This window comes from Ictalurus furcatus, chromosome 4 (assembly GCF_023375685.1).
Source record: "Ictalurus furcatus strain D&B chromosome 4, Billie_1.0, whole genome shotgun sequence".
NCBI classification, from domain to species: Eukaryota; Metazoa; Chordata; class Actinopteri; order Siluriformes; family Ictaluridae; genus Ictalurus; species Ictalurus furcatus.
In genome coordinates, this window is record NC_071258.1 from 13894486 (window position 1) to 13913983 (window position 19498).

The following is a 19498-nucleotide window of genomic DNA, read 5'->3' on the forward strand; positions in this document are numbered from 1 at the left end:
GGCACGCGCGGCTTAGGGTAAGTTGGCTGTACGAGTGTTTAGATCATGATAAATTTTAAAGTCTTTGACTCAGAAGCGTTAAATTGTTTTCTGTTTGTTGATCATTGCTGTTACCTAAAGGCATCTTAGGCACCTGAAGCGTTTATTTACATTTAAATATAACTGTGTTTCATAAGCTCATACTGTTAAATTACTACTTGCACAAAATGCAGTATTTGGCTTTAAAAAAAAAACCACTTTGGGTCATATTTTAGTATGCTCTTAATGAAATCTAGCTTTGAACAAGTTACCAGTGGCCAAAACCTAGGTTGAGCAACTCAATCATCTTTGGCAGCTGTTGAATTACTTTCCAGCTTCCTTATTTCATGACAAATTTGATTAATAAATGTTTCTTCTTTTTACATAAACAAAGCAAATTTCAGCATCCATTCCAGCATGAGGTATTGTTAACCTCAGAAAGCACACTCATTTATGTGTGAAAGCAAGTGTTGCAAGTCTCTTGCATCTCAATTTGTAAGCCATAAAGACCCATTCTAGATCTTTTGTAAATGTTTCCTGCATCCCCAAATTGCTGGATGTCTAGTGGTTAGGGATGGCAGCAGCAAATGAGAAATCGGTGCAGCAGCATTTGTACTTCTCGAGCTGTGGCGAGGAGGACAGTAGCGACAGCAGTGTGGAGGACTGGGTGCCCGTAAGTGTGTCGCTAAGAAGTCCGTCCTCTTCCTGCCGAACCCCAAGAGTGCAGCACCACCGCACAAGGAGTAACACCGTCTCACCAGCTGCGCCCTCCTCATCAATCCCTTATGCTGCCTGGAGGAAGTTGAGGCTCTGTGATTCCCCCAGTACACCGAAGGTAACATTGCAACCCTTTCTACACTGCTTTGGAACAATGGTTTGGACATTAATAAGTCACCGAACCAAATGTCTGTTTCCCCCCAGAGCCTGCTATCCAAGTCAGCGCTGCCTTACTCGAGCAGCAAGCCATGTCGCACCCAGAGAGTCCTGTGCCGGCCTGCTCTGTCTGCCCAAGCACCCTCAGTCAATGTTAACCCTTTCACACCAGATACAGTGAGGAGAAACAGTGAGCATTATAAGAGGAAGAATTGTAGAAGTGATGGTGATGATGATGATGATGATGATGGGCACAGGTAACACAATCGTCTATAAGTGAAAATACTGAATTCCTGATCAGATGTCTTCTGGTTGCAGGCAGTGATCTCAAACATGCTGCATTTGCTCCCTGTAGGTCAAAGGAAACTCAAACGTCATCTGAAGATGAATGCTATTTTCTTCCATCAAAGGTATGGCATTAAACATTTCTGGAAAAATAATGTCCTGTTTATATCCCTACTAATCTTGCACAAACACTTGCGTTTAGGGTTTGAGTATATAATTTAGCTGACGCAATCGGCCAATGTTAAGTATCTGTGGCTGTCAATATATCAGCATGTTTCTGCCTTAGGAAAAGCATGATTATGAATCTACAGTGCCCTCCACTAATATTGGCACCCTTGGTAAATATGAGCAAAGAAAGCTGTGAAAAATTCTTTATTGTTTAACCTTTTGATATTTTGTTTAAAAAAAAAAAAAATCACTAAATATACTATCATGGATGTCAAACAATTACAAACACAACATGGGTTTAAAAAGAATACATCTTTGCTAAATAGGTGTGCAACAATTATTGGCACCCTGTCGTCAATACTGTGCTACCTCCCTTTGCCAAGATAACAGCTCTGAGTCTTCTCCTATAATGCCTGAGGTTGGAGAATACATGGCAAGTGATCTGAGACCATTCCTCCATACAGAATCTCTCTAGATCCTTCAAATTCAGTCCATGCTGGTGGATTCTCCTCTTCAGTTCACCCCACAGGTATTCTATGGGTTTCAAGTCAGGGGACTGGGATGGCCATGGCAGGACCTTGATTTTGTGGTCAGTAAACCATTTTTGTGTTGATTTTAATGCATGTTTTGGATCAATGTCCTGCTGGAAGATCACACCATGGCCTATTTTTAAACTTTCTATAAGAGGCAGTCAGGTTTTCATTTAATATCTGTTGATATTTGATAGTCCATGATGCCATGCATCCTAACAAAATGCCCAGGTCCTCTGGCAGAAGAACAGCCCTAAAACATTAAAGAGCCACCACCATTTTTAAACATGGGCATGAGGCACTTTTCCATATGGCTACCTCTCTGTGTGTGCCAAAACCACCTCTGGTGTTTATTGCCAAAAAGCTCTATTTTGGTTTCATCTGACCATAGAACCCGATCCCATTTCAAGTTCCAGTAGTGTCTGGCAAACTGAAGATGCTTGAGTTTGTTTTTGGATGAGAGTAGAGGCTTTTTTTTTTTTTTCTTGAAACCCTTCCAAACAACTTGTGATGTAGGTCACTTCCGATTGTAGTTTTGGAGACTTTCTGACTCAACTAACTTCTGCAGATCTCCAGCTGTGATCCTTGGAGAGTTTTTGGCCAGTTGAACTATCCTCTTCACAGTGCGTTGAGACAATCTAGACACACGTCCTCTTCCAGGTTGATTCATAACATTTCCAGTTGACTGGAACTTCTTAATTATTGCCATGATGGTGAAATTGGGCATTTTCTTATAGCCACTTCCCATTTTGTGAAGCTCAACAACCTTCTGCTGCACATCACAGCTATATTGCTTGGTCTTACCCATTGGTATGAATGATTTAAGGGAATTTGGCTTATGTGCCTCATATTTATACCTCCTGTGAAACAGGAAGTTATGGTTGAACTATTTCCTGTTCCTAGTCACCCAGATGTACTAAAAAATGTAAAATATTAATGGGAATATACTTCAAATATGTTTCTCATGAATTCATGGAGTGCCAATAATTTTCACACCTAGACTTAAGATAATTTTTGATAAACCTACCTGTGTTTGCAGTTGCAGAGTGGGTTTTTTATTTATTTTTATTTTAATTAAGCAAAAGGTTAAACAATAGACAATTTTACAGCTGCCTTTGCTCATATTTAATTGCATTAAATACAATATGCAAAACATTCCTGAGGAAGTGGATTTTATTAGCTATGGGTCTAACACGGTCCTTTACATCTGTGAGCTCTGGTTATGAATACCGATGCGATGATATGCCTGTAGTTAACACACACATTCCTTAAATCAGATGATTTAAAATTTCTGTGCACATGTGGGTGAGGCCGACTAAAACTGTTGGTGGCTGTTAAATATTTTTTTAACTTGTTTGGGGCAAAATTATTGTTTATAAAGAATTAAGCAACTTAAAGTTAGTGAGAAATGTCAAGTCTTGACCTACTTGTGTGGAAAATCTAAAAAAAAAAACTCCACCATCTGTAGATAAAGCTCATTATCCAGGCTCTGTGTTCCTTCTTCCATCTGTTGGCACTCAGAGACCAGCAGTACCAGCCCTCATGCTGTCACGTTATGAGAGTGAGTTCCTGGAACTGGGCCGGATCGGTGTGGGAGAGTTTGGTGCTGTGTATCACTGCGTAAAGAGGCTGGATGGCTGCATGTACGCCATCAAACGTTTGCGCAGGCCACTTGCAGGTTCTGCCAATGAGTAAGTGTGCACCAGAACAGACATGATGCATACTCTTACACACCCCCCCCTGGCAAAACTGATACTGTTTTACAAAGTGGTGATTCATGCATATAAATGTGTGAAGAAAATGTTACAAGGCTAAAAATCTGAGGATCCATGTTACTTGGTCATATGACATTTGTTTTTTGTTTTATCTGCAGACAGCTGGCCTTAAAAGAGGTATATGCACATGCTGTGCTGGGACATCACCCACACGTTGTGCGCTACTACTCGGCTTGGGCAGAAGATGACCATATGATCATTCAAAATGAGTACTGTGATGGTACTGTGAGGGTATTTGCAATGGTTTGAGACATTACAGCTAAGGGAACTTGGCTTTTCCTGTCTTGGCAAACTACTATACATCTGAGCATAAGGCTACAATATACCCATATGGTAGCATAGTATTTTGTCCATTTTTGCAGGTGGAAGCCTCCATGATGTCATAATGGAGAAAGAAGAACTGGGTGAGATCTTTCAGGAGCCAGAGCTGAGGGATCTGCTGCTTCAGGTCTCACTGGGACTCAAGTACATCCACATGTTAGGCCTGGTCCATCTAGACATCAAACCCAGTGAGGGTTTATTTTTTTATTTAACGTCACTGAATTTCTTACCACATTCTCAGTTTGTCTTTTTATACAGTTCAATGTTGATAAATATCTGTGCTCACTCCTGTTGAGGTAATATATTCATCAGCCATCAGCCTGGCTCCAGTGCTGGTGGAACAGGAGACAGCGAAGAGGAAGATGATGGGCACACTTCATCAGGGGTAGTTTATAAAATTGGTAAGCCACTGTTCAGAATGGCTTGTATAGCTAGAGACTGTTTAATGGCACAATCTACCTGGTTTCAGTACACGTCCTTCTCATTGTAGGGGATCTTGGTCACGTGACCTCCATCTCAAGTCCTCAGGTGGAGGAAGGGGACAGCCGCTTCCTAGCATGTGAAGTTTTGCGAGAGGTACCCTGGGGGGACAGGGGAAAGGCGTTTTGTGGAAGTAGGGGTGTGCACACTACACAAGCAATCACATGAGACTTGCACATGACATGATTTTTCCCCTGGAGAAATCCTAGACAAAGCACACCTGATTCCCAAAGTGGTACATTCTCTCTCTCATGTGACTATCATTATTTTGTACATGAATAAGGAGAAATAAGAAAATGTGGAGGAATTATTGAAGGGAAACTGCTATTTTAATTTTGTCTTGTATCTTTTAATCCAACCATTTGGCATACCAGATATCTTTTAGAGAATCAGTATTGTTTTGCTTTGCCTTCACTTTCCCATACAAATAGTTGGATGATGGATCTGGATTCAGTGCTCTGTTGCACATAAGCAGATGTTCCCTCCTTCCCACCCCCCCTCTTGGCCTCTGATTGGCTGTTTCTCAGCACTGCTGTTGCTACTAGTTTCAGACAAGCGTGCAATACACCATTCGTTGCTGAGATTAAACGTGCTTGCAGTCATGGCAGAAATAGCCTAGTGTGCACTAGGCTTTACTCTCACCTTGCAACCTATTATCACAAATGATTAATGAAGGAAAGCCATTAACCTCTGGAAATGTGTAAGAAATGTTCTAATTAAGATTTGTGTGCTTTCTCCCCCACCCCCCCTTTCCCTGGCTGGCTTGCAGGATTATGCACATCTACCCAAGGCGGATATCTTTGCCCTGAGCCTGACAGTGCTGTTAGCAGCTGGCGCTCCACCGCTGCCTCAGAATGGAGATGAGTGGCACCACCTCAGGCAGGCTCACTTGCCTCGCCTGCCCCACGAATTAACACCAGCCTTAGGAAATCTTCTACAGGTGTAATACTATGAAGGGAATTGTGGTCCTGAGACACTAATTCCTAGTGTTTGGTTTAGTTTTACTTGGATTGTCTAGGTGGTTTCTTGATCAAATGTAGTGATGGGTATAATTGACTTTAAAGGAAAAATCCACCCTGAATGACTTGATGCTCATTGAAGATACTGAATACTCGAGGACAATCAATATTTCTTTTGTAAGAAAACTGAGTTTGTTTTTATTTTAAACTTTGGTTAATGGTTTCCTACCTTACCCACAATGTTGTTCAACTACGTGCTGATGGTAAAGCCAGTGGGAATTAGATTTTTTTCCTTTCTAGCTAAAGAGACCGTATTATCATACTTATCATCTCAGCTCACTAACTAAGAGAGGGGAGTCTCTGCTGTAGTTTTTGCTGTCTCCACTACTATGTTGGAGCTCTCATTAATATGATGAACTTTGCTGGAAAGTGGTGATTGTGGAAAAGACCTTGCTCTATTGGTTTTAGGAACTAGCAGCAAAACCTGACTATCCTTTGTGAGAGATGAATGTATTTTTTTTTTCTCCCTTTAAACTCCATTATATCTTGCTAATTAATTTCCCTTCTAATTTATTACAAAAATGCAGCACAACCAACAAATTGGCACCATAATCTGAGTATTCCGGGTGGGGTTTTCCTTTTGAGTAAGCATAACTTGTATTGATGAGCACTGTGTATCCTGTATTCGATAGATGATGTTGGACCCTGATCCGGCTATGAGGCCGACTGCATCTGCATTGTGCAGGCACCCTGTGCTGCGCAGAGAAAGAACTGGAAAACTGGCTGCACAGCTGCGCAGAGAACTCAATGTGGAGAAGTTCAGGACAGCAGTGCTTGAAAGGTGAGGGGTGCAACTGTGCTATCTTTGAGTTCATTCTAGACACAAATAGTTGTACCGTAGTTCGGCCTGATTCCCACCAGGGGGCACTGCAGTCACGGTTGTGCTGTATTGTCTGCTCTGCTGAAATATTTCCTGTGGAATGCTCCCTAGTGAGCCATGACTCTTTAAACTGGGTTCAGACTTTAATGAATTACTGCCATCCTCCCTATAGAGAACTCCAGGAGGCTCGGTTAGCTGCTGTCTCACCTCAGCAACCTGCTCTCACCACAGGGCATACAACCTCACAGGCTGGCTCGCTTCCTAGACCAGGACGGAGGCTGGTGGGGCGAAACACTGCTCGATCCATGAGCTTTGGATGCCTGGGACACTGAACTTTTTTACTTAATGTTTAACTTGTCTGGAGATGCTTTGAGTTTTATTCCCCCCCCCAATGTGTGAATGTCTCCAGATTGTTACTTAGTGGAAGTCGGTCTTTTAATTGACTTGGATTTTATCCTTGTAAATAAAGTTTTTAAATGCTTTAATCGTATGTTGCCTTGCCTGTCATTCTCTAGAAACACTATACATTTGACTGTAGTCTGTACTGCTTGCTTATCTTGCATGTGCAGTGTCACTAGGGGAACTCCAACGGACAGTGTTCCTTCACAAAAGTCTTGTCTGAACAAGGTTTAGCTTCTGTTTATCATAAGGGCGAGGAAACAAATAGGGACTTTCCAGCATTTTCTAAAATAGCCATGCGGTTCCTACTGAGACACTCTGCAAGAGTCTTGTTTTGGTGGACACCTGGGCCAGGTATTTAACATTCTAGTTGCGTCAATCAGTGCAATTTTAGACCTGAGATTTATTTTTTTAATTTTTTTTTTTTTAAAAGCTATTGTCTATCAAGACTGTTCTCTAGCTATAGTCTTTCCCCTAATTCTAGAAAAACTGACTTTCCGGCAATGGCTGAAGAAGTTCGAGGGTCTGCAAAAATTTCCGCCATTCATAACCATGGCCACTTTCCTTTTGTAAAAATACATATTCTGAAGGGTGGTCACTTTTCAAACGGTATAAAACCACCTCATCAAATTTAAATAAATAAAATACTACACGTCTCCATTTGGAGGTGTGGAGATCCACTTTTAATCAAGTCGGCATATACGCCTGGACGATGTACCACAATACCCGAAACTGATCTGTCTCGAGCTCCGCCCACGACACTTCCACTTGTAAAAATGCGTATTCTGAGGGGTGATCCGTTTTCAAAGGGAATAGAAACCGCCTCGTCTAATTGTAAAATCTATCGCAGCTTTTAGATTCTAATTCTGTACCAAAGTAATTCCAATGATGTCTTAATGTAGCACTTTACAAACGCTAAATAAATTTAACTTTACACATATATGAAACTGTACACCCCCATCGTGGAATGTTTACATCGCCCATGCACTTTCCTTTTGCTGTTCGTGAAACTACAAGGCGGCGATATAAATTTGTCGCGGGAGAGAGAGAGCGATGAAGATAAATAAACGATGTGTTGCTCGCACTCTGATAAGTTTCCTCGAGTTATGAATGAATGTAAGTTGTTCTCTTTATTACCATACAGTTAGGTTTAGTCACATACTTATACACAAGTAATTTGACTCGGAGTTATGTTTGGCTTGATAAAGTTCCGCTTTATAAGCTTGTTTTAGACGTTGGGTAGTTAGCTAGTTAGCACATCTTTTAAAAGGCGGTTTGAAAAGAAAAATAAAGAAAAGCTCGGAGTTTGTAACATGACTCGCTTGTGAAGAAACAATAAGACTGACTGACCGAGTTAGATAGATTTAACAAACCTACTTAAGATACACAGAAACAGCGAGAGAGAATTTTCTTAGTGTGCGTTTTTAACTAACGTCCATATCTGCTGTTGAGCTCTTAGATCTGGTCTATCTAGTCCAGTGTAAATACCTTTCAGTGTTGTCATTTTATTTATTTTTTTAAGCAAAGCAACATCACGTTCGGACTAAAGGTGTGGGAAATATCTATCTATCTATGTACATATATGTGTGTGTGGGGTCCTCTCTAAAGCTAAGGTCATATAAATATATAATCAGGGGTCACTAAATGGTTTGATGCCTATGAAAATTATATACCATGACTGACTTTCACACCAGATCTCAACAGTGATCAACATCATCAAACACAACTGAGAGAATATCTGTTAGTGCTTACAGCTCTATAAATTTCTAAACTCTGTGCATAGGCTTGAGCTTGTACTGTATGTATATGTGTATGTCTAGCTGATTGTGTGTCTGACAGGAAAGGCAGTAACCCCCTGCTGCGGTGCTACAGGACCAGTGATAAGCCTGTGATTTAGTGACTTAATAAATAAGTGGAGCGTCTTGAACGGTTGCATCCAGAGGTACCATAGTTATTCTTAGACTGATCATTTAATTTGCTCCTGACTAGCAGAACTTTGAGGTTTTCTGTCTGTAGCTGTGTGGTTGTTTTGTGTTTGTTTTTGAAAAAAGGGAAGCAGTCACATAATCCTCCTCGAGGGGTTTGAAGTATAATTTGAGCCACCTTTTGATTGGTATGCTTGTAGGTGAGCGGTGGATTGATTAGAGGTCAGTGCATCTGTTTTCTTCGTTCTTAGGAAATCCGTAGTGCTGTGGAAAAGTATCCTGAATAAAATTATTTCTTTTGTTTTTGTGTATATCTCGTACTAAATCGTTTTAGATCTTCAAACGAAATACAACATAACACAAAGGCCATTTTTGCAGTGACCTGTATTGATGTGAGAGAGGCCTGTAGGTCCTTTGATGTTGTCCTTGGCTTTTTTGTGATTCCCTAGATGAGTAGTTGCTGTGTTCTTGGAGGAATTTTTGAAGGTCAACCACTTCTGGGAAGGTTCACTACTGTGCTGAGTTTTTCCATTTGTAGATAATGCCTCTTACTGTGGTTCTTTTGTTTTGGCATAGTGTGTTACTGTAAGACCTTTTAACCAGATTCATGCTGTTGAAAAAGTTGTATTTAAGTGTTGATTTGATTGAGCAGAGTTTGCAGTAATCACACCTGGTTGTGTCTAGTCCAGCTGAATCCCATTATGAATTCAGTTTCATAGATTTGGGGAATTAATAACTATGGGTGCAAATACATTTTCACACAGGCGCAGTTGGTATTGGATAACTTTTTTTTTTATTTTATTTTTATTTTTTTTATTTAAACTCCATTTTGTGTGTACTCGGGTTGCGCTTGTTTTATCGTAGAATTTGTTTTAATATCTGAACCAATTTAGTATGAGATATACACAAAAACAGAAAAATTGGGGCAAATACTTTTTCACAGCTCTATCTATCTATACATCTATCTATCTAACTATCTGTCTGTCTAATATATGTACACACCCTCACCGTCCATTTTAATAGGAACACCTGTACACCTGCTCATTTATGCAGTTATCCAATCAGCTAATAGACCCTTTTCACGACATCATGCAACTTCCATTCTGACTCAAAGCAGCGTTTGGTTAGTTCTGCCAGCATAGTGGAACGCCGTGGAGTTTACCCAGTCCCTTCTACATCTGCCAGAAATATGTCTAGATGATGTACTGTGACTTGCAGACAAATTTTCACTTACGACACATTCACAACTTGATAAAGGATATCAATTCTTCATTGAGCAGTACCTGTTTGATTATGAAGGTAAGAATTTTTGGATTGTCCAGTCCAGCTTACATTAGCGGAGGAGTTAGGATATCGGTAGTTGTTGGCTTTCTCTTTTGCAAATAGAAAGTCTTTAAGTCCTTACTCTTGTTTGATTTACTGTAATACTGTAATAAACTGTTGAAAGATGGACACAGGATGAATCACATCAGCATATGGAAATGGTTTGACATTTAGATTTGATTAAGAAGAAGTTATTCAAATAACAGTGTTGGAATAGGTGAGAATAGGTGAAACATTAATATCAAAAGTAAACACTTGTTATTGTCAGGAAACTTGCGGCAACACAGGCCGAGAGCGATGCATATTTTTATTGTTGCTGCCAGCTAGCCTACTTTCCCATCCAAGACTAAAGACATTTTAAAGAATACTAAACTGGAAACGATCATCAGTGTTATCAAAATATAAGAACCCGTAAATACGTAAACGTTATTATTCTAAACTTTACCTTTCGTGTTGTTAGTTAGCATGTTCTTGCACATTCCTGAAGTATCCAGCGCGTGTAAGGTAAAATGGAAGTACGTGTACACTGCTTTGCGGCAAGATTTCTGATGTCATTGTGAGAAGTGGCCTATTATGCAGAAGCAGTGCAGTGCATAAAATCACGCAGATAAAGATCAGCAGCTTTGGGTAATGTTTACATCAACCACAAAAATGTGATCTTAATGATTTTGGCCATTGCATGATTATCAGCTGCGCAGGTTTGAGTATTTCTATAACTGCTGATTTCCTTTGATTTTTTTTAACACACAACAGTCTCTAGAGTTTACTCAGAATGGTTCAATAAAGAAAAAACATCCAGTCAGCAGCAGTTCTGCAGATGGAAATGCCTTGTTAATGACTGAGGTCAATAGAGAATGGTAAAACTGGTTCGAGCTGACAGAGAGGCTACAGTAACGCAGATAATCACTCTGTACAATTGTGATGATCAGAAAAACATCTCAGAAACCTTGAGGCGGATGGGCTACAACAGCGGAAGACCATGTCAGGTTCCATGTCGGTCAGCCAAGAACAGAAACCTGAGGCTGCTGTGGGAACCAGCTCACCAAAAATGGACAGTTGAAGATTAGAAAAACGTAGCCTGGTCTGATGAATCTCGATTTCTGCTGAGGCACACAGATGGTAGGGATAGAATGTGTCACCAACAGCATGAATCCATGAACCCAACCTGCCTTGTGTCAGTGGTCTAGCCTGGTGGAGGTGGTGTAATGGTGTTTTGAAAGTTTCCTTGACACACTCTGGGCTCGTTAATACCAATCAATTATTGCTTGAATGCCACAGCCTATTTGAGTATTGTTGCTGACCATGTGCATCCCTTCATGGCCACAGTTTACCCATCTTCTAATGGCTACTTAGCATGACAATGCACCATATCACAAAGCAAAAGTCGTCTCAAACTGGTTTCATGAACATGACAATAAGTTCAATGTTCTTCAGTGACTTTCCCAGTCAGTGGATCTGAATTCAGTAGAACACCTTTGGGATGCAGTAGAACGGGAGATTCACAGCCTGAAAGTTCACCTGAAAAATCTGCAGGAATTGCGTGATGCATTCATGTCAACATGAACCAGAATCTCAAAGGAATATTTCCAACATCTTGTGGAATCCATGGCATTAAGAATTGAGGTTTTGTTGTGAGCAAAGGGAATAATCACACATTTCCTTGTCTTTATGGAGGAAATCTTTGTTCTCGTTGCCAATTCTTTTAAGTTTCCGTAGGTGTGATAAGGAAGGGAGTTTTTGCAGTGTTTGTAATAATGTTAGCCTGAGTTTGTATGTGTGTTTGTAGGTTTGTAATGGATGGTGGGTTTGCACATGTACATGCAGTTCCTTGAGTATATTGATAATATGTTTGTCATTGCTACCTGCTCATATTTCACCCTGCCTGTGAATTAGAGATGTAACGGTGCAACAATTTCAAAACCGTGACCAAAACAATCATGGTTATCAGTATTATCGCAGTATTGTTAAAATGTGCTGAAATGTACAAAAAGTACTGAGACACACACTGAAATCATTTAAACAGCTTTTAAACTCGAAAATCAACAAACAACAAATATAATCAACATAAACATAATGACATTAACATTAAAGTTGCCTCTCCGTTATAGTTATCGACTGTATTGAAAATGGAGTCGGACGACTTCAGTATTTGTATTGGACGATTGTTTTGTAAAATGCAATGGATTATAAAATAATAAAGAACAGGTAAAATTTTAAAACATTCATCTCAAATCACTGTTAGTGTATTTAGTGGTATGAATGTACATTATCCCTTGTTAATTGTTACTGTCTTGTTTGAACTTTGAACTGTCATTTTGTCTTGGCTCAAAGTCATGCACTTGCTAGCAACTTTTCTTTGCCCGCGTCAGACTCGTGCTGGGTGTGTGTGGACAGCATTTACTGCGAGTTTTAAAAATCACAATAATCACGCATGGTTTTAATGATATGTGACACAATATGTGATGTGATATAATGTGACACGGTAATACTAATTGTGGGGGGATTTCTTGTGAAACCGGTAACCGTTTCGTCTAGAGACGCACTGATGTATCGGCCGATTTTCCCCACTATTGACCGATAACATCTGATGATCATCCCCCCGCACTGCTTGTTCTGAATTAAAAGGCGAGTACACCATTGACAGATTTAAATGAAGATGAGTTGGAAAAGGTATATATTGCTACAAATTGCACAGAAAAATATTTGTAGAGTAGTATATTTCATATGTAGTTAATGTTAATGAGTTAATAAAATCAAAAAAAGGTTTATATTAGGCCTATATATTACCAGTTTGATGTTCGGTGATGAAGTAGAAATGCTTTTGTTTGTGGTGAGTGAACGTGAAGACTAACAGGAGGTTTTTTTAGAATTCAGTCAATGTTAATATGAATTAATAACATTCAATAAGTTAAGAAATCTTACTTTTATCTTCAGAATTTAGTTAATGTGTTAAGTTTAATTTGAGTAATGTGTTTTCTGTATACGAGTTACTGTAAAACAACTTGTTGAAATGGAGAGATTTTTTTTATTTGCATTTCTTTCAGAATTGTGGAATTAATTATTATTAATTTAAAAGAAGGCATAAAAGGCAGAACTATCGGTTATCGGTATTGGCCGATATCACTCTGAATAATCGCTTATTGGTATCGGTTGAGAAATTTAGTATGGGCGCATCTCTAGTTTCATCCCTACTGTGAATATACTCTGAGTATTTTACATACTAGCTCAAGTATAACCAATTTGGGACAATGACATTAGAAAATTCTTCTTAAAAAATTACTATCCATTAGACTTTTAAGTTTCCTTTTACCAATTATTTACCCACTAGGGTGTTGATTCTGGAGCAGATTGTAAAGATACATGTGGATGTGGTCATATCTTTTGGACTATTGTCCCACTGGAAGGTCCAACCTTGACCTTCTTGGCTGACACAGCCATATTTTCATTTAAAATCTCCTGGTGTCATTTATAATAACAATGTTCTCAGGGCCTTTGGAGAGAGAAAAAAAACAGCCACAAAACATTTGAGATTCTTCACCATACTTAACATTAGAGATTAGGTTCTCTTCTGTATACTGTATTCTTTTTATGCCAAACCAACCTTGAGTTTTTGTTGCTAGAAATCTTTCATTTTGTCTCATCTGACCATAGTGAAAGTCAGACTTACAGTGGCGTCTAACAAACTGCTGATGCTTGTGTCTGTGGTTAGATGAAAGAAAATCTTTTCTTCAGCACACCATCCAAATAGTTTGTTGGTATGGATGTGGATCTAATTGTGGATTTAGAGACTTGACGACTTCAAAACGCTTCCATCTTTCTGCAAATCACCAACCATGCTCCATGGAGAACTTCTTGCCCCTCTAACCATCCTCCTCAATGTCTGGGACAAAATACACTTCTGTCCTCTTTCAGAGAGTTTTATTACAGCTTAGACTTTGAACTTCTTAATTATTGCCATAGTTAATAATCGATTAAAAAAAGATAGTAATGTGACCTGTATATTTACGTAATGTTTTTGTTTAACTTTACAGAGTACAAAGGAAAAGCGCTTTAACAGCATGATGGACGTTCACTCATTTTCACAAACTCCTCTCCTGTTCCTGACATTCCTCCAGCAAAGACCTCTGAACAGTGAGCTACAGAGGGAGCTAGAGAATCTGCATTGTGACATGAAACTCCGTGCAGCTCCGACTGGAATAACTGACCATACAGTGTATACCCAGAACCATGACTTTGACTCCAACATTGAATGTGATGGCGAGCTGCAAACAGACGGACATTCAGTTCAAAGAATTGTGCTACACGATGTTCCTCAAGTTGAGCTTGTATTACCAGGTATTTTCTAGTTAATTTCTGACAATTTATGATTTTTTTTTTTTTTTTTTTGCTTTGCTTAGGAATGTGTCATGTTATGGTTAAGTGACAAAGTAGATAAAGTTTTGGGTGGATAATTTAATCTGTTCGATGACTTCCTTTTGGACTGCTTCAGGTTAAATTTGTTTATTTGGTTTCATTGTACAGTCCATACATTACATTTCATTATAAAGTATTGGAACCGCAAGGGCAGTCCTTGTTGACATTTGGGTTTGAGTTCAAAAGATGAATGAGACAATAGATCAGAATTTCAGCTTTCATATCCTGATTTCGTTTACGTCTAGATATGTTAAACAACTAGAACATGGTGCCACCTCCACTGTGCGTGACTGATGAGCTCGTATTTTTTTCGTATTTTTCGTATTGTTTCTGCTGTTGTTTTCTTGGCTGATCTGTTTCATGTCTGAATTTAGATTTAGAATTTAGAGTCTAGTCTGAAATATTACCGTTTGCCATTACCATCACACAAAAAATATTAATCACGTGCAGTTGAAAAGATTCTTTTAGCCCTACTTTTTCCTACAGTCATCCTATTTTACTTTCAGAACTAAGGATATTGGTGTTAAAAATAATAATAATACACAAATACTGATGTGACCCAAGTGGAATTTGAGTTTTTACACTCCTGAGATGGGTCTGGGTTTGCGATAGGGAGCCCAGGCTGGCTAGGCTCAGGCTTAGGGATAGTGTGGGGAGCTCAGACATTTGGGGGAAGTTCAAAGTAGGATGGATGGATGGATGGACCCCTGTGATAAGACCTCCACTGACCAGATATTATTTGCATGGTGGAACATTCTCAGCACAGCACTGACCTTAACATGGTAGTGTGCGTGCGCGTGCGTGCGTGTGTGTGCATGTGTGTGTGTGTGTGTGGTGCCCATACAAGTGTATCATGGGCAGAAGTGTTTTTGTGGTTTTAATGTACTGTGTACACTTACTAAGGACATATTAGAATTTGTCAGTCCACCTTGTAGGTGTCGATTTAGAGTTCATACTGTAGCCCGTCTTTTTCCAAGCACGTTGTGTGGTGTTAGCTGTATATTTTTGGTTGGTGGCCTGTTTCTCAACCCAGTGAAGAAGAAGGAAGACTTTGTCGCATATACATTCCAGTAAAATTCTTCCCTTTGCAAATCCCTGCCTGTTAGGAACTTGGGGTAAGAGCACAGGGTCAGCCTGTGGAGCAGAAAGGCCTTGCTCAAGGGTCCAACAGTGGCAATGTACCAGTGCTGGGACTTGAAACTACGACCTTCAGATCAATAAACCAGAGCCTTAACCACTGAGCCTCAACTGCCGTGATGTGACACTGATGTGACACTGATGTGACACTGATGTGTTTAAAAACACCAACAGTGCTATGCATCTGATCAGACCAGTGCAAAACATTAATATAAGTGTCATTGCTGTGGTGAGTTGTAGACATATGATTGATTTTTTGTTTGTGTGCATATAGTGCCTGTTGACGAAGCGCACGCGGTACGGGAGGTGGCTGCCGAACTTGTTAGAATGGCAGATGAATTAAATCACATCATTGTCTCTCAAGCTGCTGAGCGTCTGACCAAGACACTTAGCACTTCTCCTCAAAAGGTGAGCATCTATAGAATAGCTTCGATAGAGTACCTTTATCATCATTCTTCAAGTACAATGAAATTAAGTTTTGTGTCTGCCATTGTTAGGAGAATCATACATCTATATACAGTATCTCACAAAAGTGAGTACACCCCTCACATTTTTGTAAATATTTGATTATATCTTTTCATGTAACAACACTGAAGAAATGACACTTTGCTACAATGTAAAGTAGTGAGTGTACAGCTTGTGTAACAGTGTAACTTTGCTGTCCCCTCAAAATAACTCAACACACAGCCATTAATGTCTAAACCGCTGGCAACAAAAGTGAGTACACCCCTAAGTGAAAATGTCCAAATTGGGCCCAATTAGCCATTTTCTCTCCGCGGTGTCATGCGACTTGTTAGTGTTACAAGGTCTCAGGTGTGAATGGGGAGCAGGTGTGTTAAATTTGGTGTCATCGCTCTCACACTCCCTCATACTGGTCACTGGAAGTTCAACATGGCACCTCATGGCAAAGAACTCTCTGAGGATTAGACCCAAAGTGTCAATATTTTGTGTGGCCACCATTATTTTCCAGCACTGCCTTAACCCTCTTGGGCATGGAGTTCACCAGCACTTCACAGGTTGCCACTGGAGTCCTCTTCCACTGCTCCATTACGACATCACGGAGCTGGTGGATGTTAGAGACCTTGTGCTCCTCCACCTTCCGTTTGAGGATGCCCCACAGATGCTCAATAGGGTTTAGGTCTGGAGACATGCTTGGCCAGTCCATCACCTTCACCCTCAGCTTCTTTAGTGTGTTTGGGGTCGTCATCATGCTGGAATACTGCCCTGCGGCCCAGTCTCCGAAGGGAGGGGATTATGCTCTGCTTCAGTATGCCACAGTACATGTTGGCATTCATGGTTCCCTCAATGAACTGTAGCTCCCCAGTGCCAGCAGCACTCATGCAGCCCCAGCCCATGACACACGCACCACCGTGCTTGACTGTAGGCACGACACACTTGCCTTTGTACTCCTCACCTGGTTACCACCACACACGCTTGACACCATCTGAACCAAATAAGTTTATCTTGGTCTCATCAGACCACAGGACATGGTTCCAGTAATCCATGTCCTTAGTCTGCTTGTCTTCAGCAAACTGTTTGTGGGCTTTCTTGTGCATCATCTTTAGAAGAGGCTTCCTTCTGGGACGACAGCCATGCAGACCAATTTGATGCAGTGTGTGGCGTATGGTCTGAGCACTGACAGGCTGCCCCCCACCCCTTCAACCTCTACAGCAATGCTGGCAGCACTCATACGCCTATTTTCCAAACACAACCTCTGGATATGACGCTGAGCACGTGCACTCAACTTCTTTGATCGACCATGGCGAGGCCTGTTCTGAGTGGAACCTGTCCTGTTAAACCGCTGGATGGTCTTGGCCACCGTGCTGCAGCTCAGTGTCAGGGTCTTGGCAATCTTCTTATAGCCTAGGCCGTCTTTATGTAGAGCAACAATTCTTTTTTCAGATCCTCAGAGAGTTCTTTGATATGAGGTGCCATGTTGAACTTCCAGTGACCAGTATGAGGCAGTGTGAGAGCGATGACACCAAATTTAACACACCTGCTCCCCATTCACACCTGAGACCTTGTAACACTAACAAGTCACATGACACCGGGGAAGGAAAATGGCTAATTGGGCCCAATTTGGACATTTTCACTTAGGGGTATACACACTTGTCGCCAGCGGTTTAGACGTTAATGGCTGTGTGTTGAGTTATTTTGAGGGGACAGCAAATTTACACTGTTACACAAGCTGTACACTCACTACTTTACATTGTAGCAAAGTGGCATTTCTTTTGTGAGATACTGTATATCTAATCCTGTATGTCCAATAGTGTAGCAGGACTCTCAGATCGTGATGTGCGGTAACGAATCTCTTGTTAAATGAAACCCTGGACAACAGAAGATGAGTGAGAGGATGTTGTATTTATAATGTCTTTGTACGTTGTGGTTTGCAGTGTTTGTGGAGCTGTTTGTCTCAGGGTGTCGACACCTTACTCAAAGACGTGCCTGGTGTGCACAGTGAGCGAATGGTGATGGCGCTCACCTTCTCCCTGGCGAGGGCAGTCTGTGAACGTGCGCCTCGTCTGCTTCGTGACCTCTGTAACACCATGATGCAATACACCTTCACGAATACTCCTAGTTGACTCGTTTCATTTACACCGAAGTGTAACCTACATCCTAAGGTTACTGTTGCTTGTTTTTTGTTTTCATCTGTGATAAATGTTTACTTGTTTCTTAGTAGAAGAAAGAAATACATGATTGTTGTTTTCGGTTCATTTTTGTCTGTTTTATCAGTGAATCGATTTGGGATGTTTTGAATTTGTTGTGTAAATAAACACAAAAATGCATGAACTTTGACATCTCCCACTAAAGGTATTGTAAGTCATAATACACTCTACCCACAAGTATGCTTTTTTTTGGTGTGTTTTGGCACATGGAACTGAGCCATTGGGGAATATCTGGCTGTGCTCTCCACATGGGATGGGATGGCAAACTCTGTCAGTCACGGTAACACTAAACAGTTATGGGCGTCAGTGAGGTCATGTATTCAGAAGAGGCCGGATAACGCTTTCCTCCAAGTGTGTTCTCGTGGCCGGTGAGACAGTATGAGCAGCAGAAAAGATGTGATTGGCTGGTTTCACGTCTCGGAGGAAGCATGTGTTAGCCCTCACCCTCGGATGGTACCTGTGATATGTTCAAGGAGAGACTGCTGTTTGGTGGGAACTGGCAGGTGGAATCACTGACCCCTCTCCGTACAGATTAATTATATCAAATTTAAAAGATTTTTTTTATGGTATAAAAATAGTTTAGCTAGAGAGGGTTTTTTATTGTCTAACTGTACATCCATAGAACCCATTTTATTAAAATTAATTAGTTGATATTTATAATAACTGATAACTTATGTATTCTACAGTGATTTCCACCACTGTAACAAAAATATAAAACCATGGAGCATCCTGGTTATATTTACCCCCAGGCCACACTTTGAGACCTGAGAGTCTATAAAACTCCATGTTAGACACATAGATCAGAGATTCACAATCTAGGATTCACTGATTTACAAATAGGGAGAATTATTTATTTTTTTAATTCATTTTTGTCACAAATCAATTAATTATTGCTTTAACTACAAAGAAGAATTTTGTGTATTACCATTTTGGAATGTTACTGGTGTGTGTGTACCATTTTAGCCTTTTCACTAGCCTGACTTGTTGCACTAGTATAGGAATTCAGCAATAAAAATGGGCACATTTCCTTATACATCTACCTAAACCTGACCAGACAGATGTTTTGACCCTTACGTGCCGTCTACTGAATGTCGCCTTTAATCCTCCAGGTGTACATTAGACATACAGAAGAGTATGTGAACAATGCCACTGCTTCTGCATGTAAAGTCAGGCATCAAGTACAAACCAGACCTATGTGCTGTGCATCAGGCCGTATCACATGACCCCAGTATGGATTATTTTTCTTAAAAATAGGCTTGGGTTCTCAAACAATTCCTAATGTCCACTTGGGGTTGTAGATGTAAAATTTCTAAATAAAGAATATAGCCTTTACATTTTTTTTGTTT

General features: G+C 40.3%; 2 protein-coding genes across 2 annotated transcripts; both read left to right on the plus strand.

Moving 5' to 3' along the window:
* Positions 1-583: 583 nt before the first annotated feature.
* Positions 584-8835, plus strand: wee2 (WEE2 oocyte meiosis inhibiting kinase). Its single transcript, XM_053623092.1, has 13 exons — positions 584-853; positions 940-1148; positions 1247-1301; positions 3396-3565; positions 3748-3869; positions 4012-4158; positions 4267-4371; positions 4461-4546; positions 5220-5390; positions 6102-6250; positions 6462-7804; positions 8528-8630; positions 8740-8835. The coding sequence occupies exons 1-11, from the start codon at positions 593-595 to the stop codon at positions 6619-6621; spliced, it is 1635 nt and encodes a 544-aa protein (XP_053479067.1). The 5' UTR covers positions 584-592; the 3' UTR covers positions 6622-7804; positions 8528-8630; positions 8740-8835.
* Positions 8761-19497, plus strand: bida (BH3 interacting domain death agonist). Its single transcript, XM_053623091.1, has 4 exons — positions 8761-8835; positions 13968-14271; positions 15761-15894; positions 17880-19497. Exons 2-4 carry the CDS (start codon positions 13995-13997, stop codon positions 18066-18068), a joined length of 600 nt encoding a protein of 199 aa, XP_053479066.1. The 5' UTR covers positions 8761-8835; positions 13968-13994; the 3' UTR covers positions 18069-19497.
* Position 19498: the final 1 nt, after the last annotated feature.